Source organism: Hippopotamus amphibius, chromosome 1 (genome assembly GCF_030028045.1).
Source record: "Hippopotamus amphibius kiboko isolate mHipAmp2 chromosome 1, mHipAmp2.hap2, whole genome shotgun sequence".
Lineage (NCBI taxonomy): Eukaryota > Metazoa > Chordata > Mammalia > Artiodactyla > Hippopotamidae > Hippopotamus > Hippopotamus amphibius.
In genome coordinates, this window is record NC_080186.1 from 182,098,435 (window position 1) to 182,111,517 (window position 13,083).

At 43.4% G+C, this 13,083-nt stretch overlaps 1 protein-coding gene across 4 annotated transcripts in view; it reads left to right on the forward strand.

Annotated features, from left to right (window-relative positions):
* The window catches only part of SEMA6A (semaphorin 6A), a 121,941-nt gene that overhangs the window by 69,396 nt on the left and 39,462 nt on the right, over positions 1–13,083 (forward strand). For all 4 annotated transcript variants that reach the window (XM_057736961.1, XM_057736970.1, XM_057736968.1 and 1 more), the window contains exons 5-10: positions 570–632; positions 1,350–1,451; positions 7,999–8,089; positions 11,057–11,176; positions 11,867–11,955; positions 12,847–13,064. In XM_057736961.1, the coding sequence (XP_057592944.1) occupies positions 570–632; positions 1,350–1,451; positions 7,999–8,089; positions 11,057–11,176; positions 11,867–11,955; positions 12,847–13,064 (683 nt within the window). The remainder of the gene's footprint in view (positions 1–569; positions 633–1,349; positions 1,452–7,998; positions 8,090–11,056; positions 11,177–11,866; positions 11,956–12,846; positions 13,065–13,083) is intronic.

A 13,083-nucleotide genomic window follows, 5' to 3' on the forward strand; every position in this document is an offset into this window, starting at 1 on the left:
CCTGAGCTTCCCTTATAACTCCACATGGAGGTATTTTAGTTAATAAAATCTGCCCCAGAAGTAGATGATCCCTTCAGTCCATGAATTTACGCAAAGGAGTGTAACCTGAATTAAATCTTTGTCCACCTAAAGTGAATGTCCCCTTTATGTTTAAGAAAATGACTTCCATATTTTAAGAAAAAGGCCTGCTTTATGGAAACTGATTTATCAAGGGAAAGGAAAGGGCAAGGACATGTATTTTATCAAAATGAGCATAATTCAGCAAGTTAACGTGGATATTTTATGTGAAATTTCCACACTGTTGTGTATTCTTTCCTTGCTCCTTCATCTTTATCTCAAAGAGAAGAAGGTCATTTTGTAGTTTAATGAATAGAAAGGGGTTCAAAATTAAGTGAACATTTCCATTTCTAATCTTTTGTTGTTATGGTGAATTAATCATGAAGAAAGGGTGCGGACAGCTTTCAATAAATATACTGTTCAGCCTCTAGTCTCCCCCAGGGAGCTCTTACTTCTAAACTCAAATGCAACAATCTCTGGGCTCTAATTGATTTCTTTCTTGATCCCTGCAGAAACTGACATGGAAATCTAGACAGGCTGATGTAGACACATGCAGAATGAAGGGAAAACATAAGGTAGGCAATTTTCACTTCTCCTGCTGCTGCCACTTTGGGTTACGTTCTTGACTGTTATCTCCAGCCTTCAACCGTGGTGTGGAATGGATCACGCAAGTCCCTTTTCCCCCAGTAATTGCTTCTTCCATCAACTTATTGAAGCTTTAATTTGCAAAGATAGTTTGCTTTTAATGTGATGAAACATTACGACAGCCGCCAGGGCTGCATCATGAACTATTTAGGGGCGCCAGGGATTATGGACACCGAGCTGGCTGCCCCGACGCTACTGAGCATGCCGTCCGGGAGCCCACCTCGCGGCCCAGAGCCCTCAGGGAGTCTGCAGAAGAGCTCAGAAAGGCTGCCGCAGAAATACAGGAGTCTGTGCCTTCAGTCACAGAACAACATAAAAACACACTTCAGCCAGGAACCTTGTATATCAAGGGACCCTGCAGCCTCTGGCATTAAAATTAATGGGATGGGAGGCTGGTACTTCCAGGCTTGCCTTCCTTTTGTGGCCTAAACACATACTCCACCCTGTGCCCTGTTCTTATTTACTGTTGAAAAAGCAGCTGTTGTTGTCATCATCTTGCGGTAAAGATCAGGAGGAGCTGGAACCTTCCACAGGGGAGCTCCCCAGCCACCTGCATTTTAACCTCGCTGTCAGCAGATCGTGCTACACGGTGAACGGGTCTCTAGGCTGAACGGACCAGATACCAAAACGTCTGCATTATTTTTCAGGATGAGTGTCACAACTTTATTAAAGTTCTTCTGAAGAAAAACGATGATACTTTGTTTGTCTGTGGAACTAATGCCTTCAACCCTTCCTGCAGAAACTATAAGGTAAATGTTATTTTGTCTGTTGGAACCACACGGGCCGGAGGCATTTCATAACTTACTGGGATTGTGCCTGCAGTCACCTAAGAGGGTTAATTCAACACCACCTGGGTTCCTCTCACTGGTTGGACTTAAGGTATCGCTCCACAGGAGTAATCCTGAGCAGGCCTCTAAGCTTCCTGTTTGTTCAGGATTGACTGACGCGGCTTTAAAGAGCCGACCCAGCAAAGTTCGCTCCTGTAAAACCCTATCTTCTGTTGTTCAGAACGCTAACATGTACCCAGAGACCATGTGGATTTCCTCTCTCCCTTTCTCTTTTTCCCTCCCACCCTACCATCTCCTCTCTGAGCACAGAAACACCCTTATATTGCGAACGATTCCTATTTTAAAAAGGATCTCAAAAGCAAGCCATTGGGAACTGTAGACTTTCCTCTAGGTAAGATTTTCAGGAACACAGGAATTTAATTCCATTCAGCACTCGGCTTACTTGATGATGGCCTTACTCATCTTGGCCTTTATGCAAGGGAAAAAAAATTAACCCTCGCAGCTTTAATAAATCTAGTTAGTTCTGATGCAGCTGACAGGGGTGTTGCTGAAGCAGCAGAGGTGGCAACGATCTGAGGTCTTGGCTCCACATCTTTGGCTTTCCTTGTCCCTTCTTTCTGCAACTGTCTGTCATTCAGCAAACACATACTGAGTTTCTCCCATGACCAGGCATTGACGTTGTAAAGATAGATAGAAGGCCTCCATCCTTAGGGAAGCCAGACAGGGAGAAGAAAACTGCAATCCCATGGGTTTGCTGCCATGGTGACATAATGCAGAGCATGATGGAAGCATCACACAAAAGTGCTTATGTCAGCCTGAGACGAGGCGTCAGGGAAAGCTTCCAGGAAGGAGGTAGACAACTCCTCTCTTCAAGTGTTCCCTCCTGCCGTCTCCACGTATGGAACACGAACATCCCAGCCCAGGAGAAACCCAAGCATGTGTGATTGCCGAGAACCCAACCTACTGTCTCCAAACAGGTGTTCAGTTAATTTTTGTGGGGTAAATAGTGAATGAGACAGTGCCTAACCTCAGCCTTAAAGAAGAGGTTACCTAAGAATAGACGGGCATTCCGGGTAGGGGAACAGCGTGAACAAAGGCACTGAGTAGGAAACAGTCTACTGACCTTGAGAAACTTCATTTGGTTCTGAAGTGCTGGACTGTGAGGTGACAAGTGACAACAAAAAAGAGGCTGGAGAGGTAGGTGGCCGCAGGGGTAGGTGGCCGCAGGGATGAAGAGAAGAGATGCAGGAAATACCTAATGGACAAAACTAGGAGGATTTACTAATTAAAAAGAAGCACAGGGACTTCCCTAGTGGTCCAGTGGGTAGAACTCCCCACTCCCAATGCAGGGGGCCCGGGTTCAATCCCTGGTCAGGGAACTAGATCCCGCATGCCACAACTAAGAGTCTGCATCCTGCAGCTAAGAAGCTCGCACGACACAACTAAGACCCAGCGCAGCCAAAACAAATAAATAAGTTTAAAAAAAAAAAAAAAAAGAAGCAGCACGGGATAAGGAGAGAGGAGAAAGAACAACTGCAAGGCTACCTCCTGGGTGGGTGGATGGAAGGGACGGCCACAGTCTGGACAGGGAGTAAAGGAAGAGCAGTGGGGTTGAGGGGGGTGGTGAGGACATGAGGCTTCCGTTTCGCACACTGTGCGTATGCCTGGCACCATGGATGGCAATGCCTATGGCATGTGAGTAGAGATCTCCAGCAAGAAGGTGGACGGGTCAGCCTTGCTTTAGGGAGAGACATGGGGGGATATCTAGATTTGGGTTTCACCAGAATAAAGTGAAACTTTAGGGTGTGAAGAATGAGAAAAGAAATGATGGGCTGATATCAGAACCAGAGGGCTTACCAGCCTGGGTTTGACTGTTTTAAAAGACCCTGCCTTAACACAGACACCGGAGGGAAGGTCTACTTTACCCTCACGCTGCTCTTCCATCTTATGTCTGGAAATGAGCACCAGCAGGGCCAGGATTAGGGTGAGGCAAGGGAGGCACTCCGCTCACGTACGACGTGTAAGGGAGCCACCAAAAAAAATTCAATAATCAAGATAAATGATATTTTCTCAAATATGTTAAGTTGGTTCTATTAACATTTCTACACAACGTCATTTAACGAATAATTTATTATATGTGCATAGGTTAGAAAATGTATTAAAATAAAAGTACAGTAAAACACACACAAAAAACTATAATGCCCCCCCAAAGAAAGTTAAATGATATTTTCAGTGCAGTATTTTTTTAACCTAAATTTAATGCAAAAAATACTATCATCAGATATCAAAATTTTAAATAATGACAGGAGCCAATTGAGGTTGTAGGGGAGGCAGCCAGTCCAGTCAAACATTCAGCGAATAACGGTATACTGGAGCTCTGACTTTAATTCTACCACTTAATAGTCCATCCCTGTTTGTCATTGTTTATAACTCATTAAGATTAATGCTTCTAACAAATCCTAACAAATTCCCTAGCTGGAAAGCTACCTTTTATGACAAATTACAGGTTTTCTTGGCACTGTGATACCCGGCCTGCAAGTGGTCCAGCTCATTCTTCCTGTACATGTTCCATTCCCCAGGATGCTTCACCTCTAAGGGATGCCTCCACCTCTCCCTTGTTTTAGCCACACCTACTGAGACATGTTCCAGGAGCCTGGGCCTCACAGAAACCACAGACAGGATACACCTAGTATCGCGAATGGTAGCGTGAAGCCTTGGCATAGCTCAGAAAAGTGTTTTTACACTCTTGGGGCACAGAGGGACTTTGCTGAGGATATGGGACATAATGTATTTGGCTGCAGGGAGAACGGACAGCCTCTCTCTTAAGTGCTTTCTATCACCCGATCAGGACCAAAGAAAGTGTCAAAGCAAAAACAATGACCAGTCTTCCACTAACCCAAGTCTCAGAGCACAGAAGCATCAAGTTCAACTAATTTGAAGCAGGATGGTGACAAAATTTTTGTCTCTGCTTCTGCACCATGCCCTGACTTACACAATTTTTGTAACAAAAGCTGAATATATTAGAGAGATGACGGCCCCAAATAAGATTATCTGAGGAAGAATTCTGAAGGCTGCCACTATAAATCTCCAACTACACTCCATACCTTTTCCCTCCTGTTCTCTAAACCTCTTGAACTTCTGCACAAGTCAGGCTGGATCTTAGTATAATTATCTGTACCCTGTGGTGATTTAATTTCCCAGGGGCTGCCGTTAAGTCTGAGATTTGATGACTGCTACTAGGATCAGTTTTTACTTCATGGAGGGAGGATTTCACCATGGCATTGTTTTGTCTCTGGACCTTTCCAAGTTCACAAACCAAAACATTAATTCTTCATTGCTTCCTGCCCTTGAGTAGCTATAGCTATGGCTGTTTTTTTAGAAGTAGGTACATTTTAAAAAATATATCCCCCTTGTATATTATTATTTCCCCATTGCCAGGATTACAGCATGCACTGCTTGGGATAATGACATTTCCGTTGCATCACTGTTTACCAAGCATCACTTTGAATACTTGCCACAGACCGCACAGTCTGTCACAGTTCAGCAGGAAGCTCTTATTGGGATAAAATATTAGGAAAAGACTTTCATAAAAATGTGCTGGGGGAAAGAGCACATTTGCCTTAAGGGATGTCTAACTTGAACATCTTTTCCCTAAAAATACGTTGTTAACACAACTGTTTTATGTGTTTCTCGGCTACTGTTTAAACAAATAGGATGGCTTTGATGGGGGAGATCTCAAAGTGGTTGCACACAGAAAAGACCTGTCATATCCCTGGAAAGGTTTCTGTGGGTTGAGGGCAAAGGGCACAAATGACTGGACAACACTAGCAGCTGCTCAGTAGGAACTTGGCGCTTTCCTCCTGGGCAACAACTCCAAGCACCTTGGTTTAAGGCACCTTGATTTAGTGCTAAAGGCCTTTTTGATGGCCAACAAACACATGAAAAGATGCTCAACATCACTAATCATCAGAGAAATGCAAGTCAAAGCCACAATGAGGTATCACCTCACATCGATCAGAATGGCCATCATCACAAAATCCAGAAACAACAAATGCTGGAGAGGGTGTGGAGAAAAGGGAACTCTCCTGCACTGTTGGTGGGAATGTAAGTTGGTACAGCCACTATGGAAAACAGTTTGGAGGTTCCTTAAAAAACTAAAGATAGAACTATCATGTGATCCATGTGATCCACTCCTGGGCATATACCCAGAGAAAACCATAATCCCAAAAGAAACATGTACCATAATGTTTACTGCAGCACTATATACAATAGCCAGGACATGGAAGCAACCTAAATGTCCATCAACAAATGCCTGGATAAAGAAGATGTGGCATATATATACAATGGAATATTACTCCGCTATAAAAAGGAATGAGATGGAGCTTTATGTAATGAGGTGGATAGACCTAGAGTCTGTCATACAGAGTGAAGTAAGTCAGGAATAGAAAGACAAATATTGTATGCTAACTCATATATACGGAATCTAAAAATGGTACTGATGAACTCAGTGACAAGACAAGAATAAGGATGCAGATGCAGAGAATGGACTGGAGAACTCGAGGTGTGGGGGGACGAGGTGAAGGGGAAGCTGAGACGAAGTGAGAGAGTAGCACAGACATATATATACTACCAACTGTAAAACAGATAGCCAGTGGGAAGCTGCTGTATAACAAAGGGAGTTCAACTCAATGATGGATGATACCTTAGAGGACTGGGACGGGGAGGGTGGGGGGGAGTCAAGGGAGAGAGGGAATACGGGGATATGTGTATAAATACAGATGACTGACCTTGGTGTACCTCAAAAACTGGTACAAGAGTGTAATGCAATTATATTCCAATAAAAAATAATAATAATAAGTGCCTTTTTGCAGATCCCTCCTCAGCACTAGTGCTGTCTTAGGTTTTTCTTTCTGTTTTCATATATGTAGTCAAACCATGCAATTGCCAGATGATAAACCAAAATACCCTGAAACTATAATGAAGACTGAACTACAGAGAGGATCAAAACATAAATCATGTGGAGGCAACTGTTCTAGGGACTCTGTGGTGCTGAGATTTAAATAATAGGAAGATCCACGGTGTAAGGAAGAAGCCTGTATGGTAGGAATCCCTGAATTACTGGTCTATGTAAGTCAACCACTGACCAGTGTTAGTGGCTAATCAACAGAGGTTCATTTCCTGCTCACATCACAGTCACGTGTGGGTCAGTGAGAGAGGTTCTAAGAGGAGGTTATTCAGAGAGAGGGCCAGCTCCATCCTGCTCATATGTCTGCCATCTCTTTGGATCTTAGAATTCTCCACTGGATTCTATCTAGGGGAAGAATGTGGAAAGAGAGCAAGAGGGGAGGACTCTGGAAGGTTTTTAGGGGCAAGACCTAAAGGTGGTACAGAGCCTTATACTCACACCCCGTTGGCCAGAGCTCAGTCATGTGATCACACCTTACGTGCACGTGAGGATGGGAAATGTAGTTTAGTGTGAGATGGAGGAAAGGGAAATGGAATTTAGTGAACAGCTAGTAAGGCTTTGCCTTACCTGCAAACACCCACGTGGAGCCAGAGAGGTAACTCACAAGAGGGAAGCAAGCAGACTGTCAATATAATCTGTGGGTGAAGGGATCTTGGTGCTGGAGACCACATGCCTGTTTGAAGAAAATGGCAGGAGCAGCCATTACTCAACTAGAGCTTGCTGCCGCTTAGGTAAGAAGGGCCTGAATTGACTTTCCAACTTGTTAAAAGAAGCGAGAAATCCAGGTTTTTATATGCAACCTCCCTGTTTTAAAACAGGCAGGCCAGTGATAACCTCTAGTGCACAGGAACAAGGCCAGGGTTGGGCCCTAGGAGATGGAAGTCAAGTAGCAGCCTGTGGCTGGGGGGAGCCTCTCACCTTCTGGGCCTTTTTCATCTACACAGTCTGAGGCTGCGACACGTTTCTGAAGTAGGTGCAAAGGCCGCCTGAGCTCTGCTTGCATCCATGTTTTTGTACCTTTGCTGATGCTATACTATTCTACCAGGTAACCTGAGAAAGAATCCCAGAGTTTTCTCCTGGGATTTAACCCACAAAGGCAGGACTTCTCCACCAAAACAAAACCCAAACCAAAGTCATTCTCTGTATAGAGTTCATGACTCAGGAGATAATTCATGGGGACTAAAGAAAGGAGGGGAATACGTTTTCCTGGTGATTGCCTCAGAAATTCCTTTTCCAAGGAGAAAGATGCTTATTTCTTGAGAATTCTAGAAGGATGTAGGAATCTCTTTATTGTAACGGTTCAGAGTCAAGCAGTCATGATTGAATTTCTGACTCTCCGACCTGTAGAATCTTGGTCAAGTGACTTAATCTCTCTTAAACCTCAGCTTCGTCATCTGAAACCAAAAGACTTACCTCCAAGGATATCCAAGCATTATGTGCACCACGCCTATGAATTGGCACATTAAGTGCTTTGTAAATATCAGTTGCTATTACTACTGTTGGTGGTGGTTGTTCTTAATTAAGTCCTCTTATTTCATTTAGATGGATACTTTGGAACCTTTTGGGGATGAATTCAGTGGAATGGCCAGATGCCCTTACGATGCCAAACATGCCAACATTGCACTGTTTGCAGGTAAACGACCTGATTTCTTGTTGCATTTGCGTTCGCGTGCTCAGCCTGTGGCTTCAGGTCTGCTCTGGAGGCGTCAGAGTCACAGCTGCGCTTTGATTCTCTGGTGAATACTGTAATGAAGAATGCCTTTTCCATTTGAAATTCATATGGAAATTGTACTTCTGCTTCTTAAGAGAAGTCTTTGCCATGCTTACCCCCACTTTTGTGCCTTCGAAAAGAATCACAACTTTGTACTGAACATGTGACATGCTGGTTAGTCCATGTCTGGGCTGCAACAATAGAAAATCCCACCTCGAACCACCAATGTGGATTGAGTATTTAAGGTAGGGTAGATGTGGGGGTTGGTTTGATTCAACGACTCAATCATCTCATCCGGGACGCAGGTCCTTTTCATTTCTCTGCTGTGTTTCCTTTCTTTCTCTGAGAGAGACTGACTGTTCTCACAGTCATAGGGTGGCTGCCAGGGCTCAATGAGGGCTACATGTCCTCTTGTCTGCATACAGAAGGGAGAAGGACAGAGACAAAGGAAGCTTCTGGAAGCTCTATCAGAGCAGTGAGACCACCTACAAGTTACCAGCAAACATCTCAGATATCACTGACCTGATTAGCTTCCATGCCCATCTTTGATGGAAAAATTGTGGTGACCACAGGGATGATGCTCATTAGCTGAGGCTGACCCAGAGTCCCCATCCCTAATCCTTCCTTCCACTGCAAAGGATATAAAACAGCAGCGAATAAGCCGTGACTTTCCGAGTGTGATTTTGTGTGTGTGTGTGTTTTAATTAGAACTTTATTTAGCCATTCACTGCCAGCTGTGCACACGGAGGTGGGTGTAGGAGGAAGTGCTGGTATAATAGGGATTGTTATGGCATGTCATAAAGCAGTTAGCTATCATTTTCGTCACAACAGCTAAACACTGGCACATCCCAGCTAGATGAGGGACTTCCGGGCTTTGAATTACGAGAAACGATTAGCTCCTTGAACCTCATCCTCAGTGTCATCCATTTGTGGACCTGAATCTGCAGTCAAGGACTGAAGCACCAGTTTGTGCTAAGTTAGGAAGGAAGGGTTTCTCAGCTCTTCCTCCAAAGGTAGAGCACAGTAACGCTGGGAAGCAGCATTGTGAGAAACACACAGTCTTGCAGACCTGTTTGTAAGCGTGGCCAGTGGAGTGTTTGAGGTTGTTCTTCAGTGCATAACTTCTGCTGCAGCACTTTTCTGACACCTGGCGCCTACACTAGTACCACGGAGACTGCGGGCTGCAGAGGAGAACGTAAATGTAACCATTAACTAAAAAGAGGTAGCCGGAGGTAGAAAGAGGAGAATGGGCAGGGTGTTTACCAAGGCCACCGACCTTCTGACAGCAAGCCAGATGAGACCATGCTATGCCTGCCACTCCTCCTCCCCCAGCACGTGTGCTTGAATCAGTGTTCACTGAAATGCTTGCAATCTCATAAAACCTCAGCCCTTATAAATAGAAGATACTTATCGCACCTGAATGGTTGTCATATTACCAACAGTGGCAAAGTAGTACTCTATTTTACAAGGAAAAGTTCTGGTGAGCTACCCCGTGTAGAAAGTAAAACAAAGAATATTGGGGCGTGTCCGACAGCAATAACCGCCCCCCCCCCACACACACACAGAGCACTCCCCCTGCCCTCCACTCCTCAGGTATATCTGTATGACCTGGGGCTATGATTCTATAAGAAAAGTTGTGATTTTTTGTAGATATATGTTTATCAGTAGAAAGGTTTGCTGTCTGCAGTTAAAATCTAACCCAAATGGTCAACACTTACTGAAATATGACTGCTAATAATGTAAATGTGAAGACAGATCTATTCTAAAACTGAGTAATGTCAGTTAAGATCAGAAGTCAACGTCAAGAATGTTGCTTACGTATGTTTGCATAAGACTTTTTTAAAAAAAACCATATGCTCATCTCACACGTGGAAGAACTTAAAGAGTGATGTATTGTATACAAGCCACTTTTGAAGATGCTTTCAAAGCCACAATTAATGAAGACATGTGACCCATTAAAAATGAGCCAAGGAAGTAACTTTTTATATTGAATATAATTAGTGTTTTCGTTTCATCTACATAGATTTTGCTATTCCAGAACAGCCCATTTGATTATTTGTGTAAACAATGCTTGCTAATCCAGGAAAAAAACCAAAAATTTTAAGGATTCACCTTCAGTCATCTTGGCTCTCTTCTGCCTTGAATGTATATCCTCAAGCATAAGTCCCAAAGAGCATGAATTCTTAAAGAAAGACCAGTTTGAACTCAGTCTCATCCCTTCCCCCTCTTTACTTTGGCTTCCTATGTATCAGAACATCCTCAGTTTGTGACTTTGGAAATACTGAAGCAAACACCTCTTAATCGTAAAGCTAGACTGGCAGGGCTTAGTGGCTCTCCTGACTGAGGCAAAGAGGAGCAGAGACTCACAGAATATACATAGCAATTTTAGTCAGCTCTTTTCTGCTTATGGATCCCTTTTCTTCAACTTTGCTCACCTGCTCAGGCCAAGGACTCTGTTACTTCTGCTGGTACTTCAATTTTCTGGTGATGCAGTCAGCCTCTGTCTTTCCCTGCGCTCCCACTTAATCCAGTTTACCACGGTGTGGTGGCAGTTGCAGTGTCCAAGGGGCCTTGGCCTTGAGATGTCAGTCAAGGTCTATCTAATCAAGTGAAGCCAACCGCATTGTTCATTTACCCTGTTCCCTGAGCTGCTGCTGCTTCGAAATTGCCGTGCAATTTAAAAAATGAAAAACGTTTCATCTCTCATGATCCCAATTTAAAATGGTTAGGAACGTGGACCAAGTATTTTCCCAGCGACTCCTGGACTTTTCCCAGTGGTCCTATCTTATTTGCCTGATGTGTGAAAGCCGGGTGGGGGATGTCTCTATTATTCCCCCATTCCCACTGTCTTGCTCCAACCCCGTTCGCCTCTTCTCTTTCTCTTCAAAGATGGAAAACTATACTCTGCTACAGTGACTGACTTCCTTGCCATCGATGCAGTCATTTACAGGAGTCTTGGAGACAGCCCAACCCTACGGACCGTCAAGCATGATTCCAAATGGCTGAAAGGTGAACAGTTAAAAAAAGAAAGGAGGGGAGGTGGGCGACATACGTATCCTGAGGGAGATTTAGAGTCTGGATGCACCAGACTGTCGTTTCACTTTAGTAATGGCTTCTCACACACAGGAAGGTGGAAATTGCATCTTTTGCCCCCAGTCGATTTATTTACCTCCCCTTCTCACTCCCCATGAGTTTCTGGAGTATTATGAAAACTACCAACGCCACTATAATAGAATACATTACATTCATCTTTCCTGCTTCAAGCTCTCATTTCAGAGCCCCATGTGAAAACAGCTAAACACTCCATTCATGGAAGGGAACAGGGGATTGGAGGTGGTGGGGAACAGGAAAAAAGCTGTCCACAACCCTGTATGAGTCAAGGTTGACAAAGAGATGTGTACAGAATCCATTCTGTAATATGAGCATTGTATTGTGGAAAATAAAATTACAGAGATATGCAAAACTCATTTATTCTTCATTGTTCATTGCAATCACCTCTGAAAGATCAAATCTGTAGGCTTAAGTGCTTTCTGAAATCACCAGCACTTGTATGTGTGAAGTCACTAGAAATGGTTAGTGTTAACCAAATGTCTAATGGCCCTATACTTTTAATTAATAACCTGTCTTCAGTTGCAAGTGATTGCAGTTCTTTTAACTCTGTGTGACATGTCCCCAATTAAAGTGCCCATTTGTCCACAGAACCGTATTTTGTCCAAGCGGTAGATTATGGAGACTACATCTACTTCTTCTTTAGGGAAATAGCGGTGGAGTACAACACCATGGGAAAGGTAAGAGGGGAGGATGTCTCAATTTTGGGCCAATATGGTTATGAATGACTTTGAAATAAGAACCATAAATCTAACGACAAGGTCACCGTTTTGAGAAGATCCAGCCAAAGACTGATGGAAGTGAAATATTTTGCTTCCTCGAACCCCTCTTTTTCTGAGTAGTAACAAATTACAGGGAAACCTCTTAAATATTTATATTGAAAATTTACTAGATAGATGTTGGGCTGATTTCATAGTGAGTTTCAAGTATCTTAAGATGTGGTTTCCAGGTCTACTCATCAGGGTTTTTTTGTTTGTTTGTTTGTTTGTTTGTTTGTTTTAAATTGAGTTGCTCCTGAGGGAGAGTAAATATTCAGTATCTTTAAGAAAACCAAGGGTCTTGACTGTATTTATTACAAAAAAGCAATAGAACACTTAGGGGATGTCTATTTTAGTTATTTTCACCAGAGAGTAGATCAAGATCACTAAGTTGGAGGGCACAAATTCAATGCCAGGGTGGCTTGCACAGTTAGAGGAATTCAGAGTATTAGATGCAGAGCCCAGAGGCAGCTAGTGAGGATGGCAGAGATGGTGCATACAAAGTGTGCTTTTGTTTGAGGAAATAAAAAGCTAAGCAGTCTGTATGGAAATGAGTTTATGTGGCTGGGAGCTGATCCCCTTGAAGGATTTATGGCTCTGTTTTAAATGCCACAGCCTTATCTTTCAAAACATGCTGTTCCAATGCTGAGTTTTTCCCTTTTTTTTTTCTTTTCGTTTGCTACTGATTTTAGAAACACAGGATTAAATTAAGCATCTTGTTGTTCTGTTTCTATTTTCTAAGAAAGGCAAATTCTACTAATATCTCCATGAAAAGTAAGTGCATTTCATTTTCTGCATGTTTTTCTTCTGCAGGTAGTTTTCCCAAGAGTGGCTCAGGTTTGTAAGAATGACATGGGAGGGTCTCAAAGAGTCCTGGAGAAACAGTGGACATCTTTCCTTAAGGCTCGCCTGAACTGCTCAGTTCCTGGGGACTCTCATTTTTATTTCAACATCCTGCAGGCAGTTACAGATGTGATTCGTATTAATGGCCGTGATGTTGTCCTGGCAACCTTTTCCACACCTTATAACAGGTAACCATGCCCTGGCTGT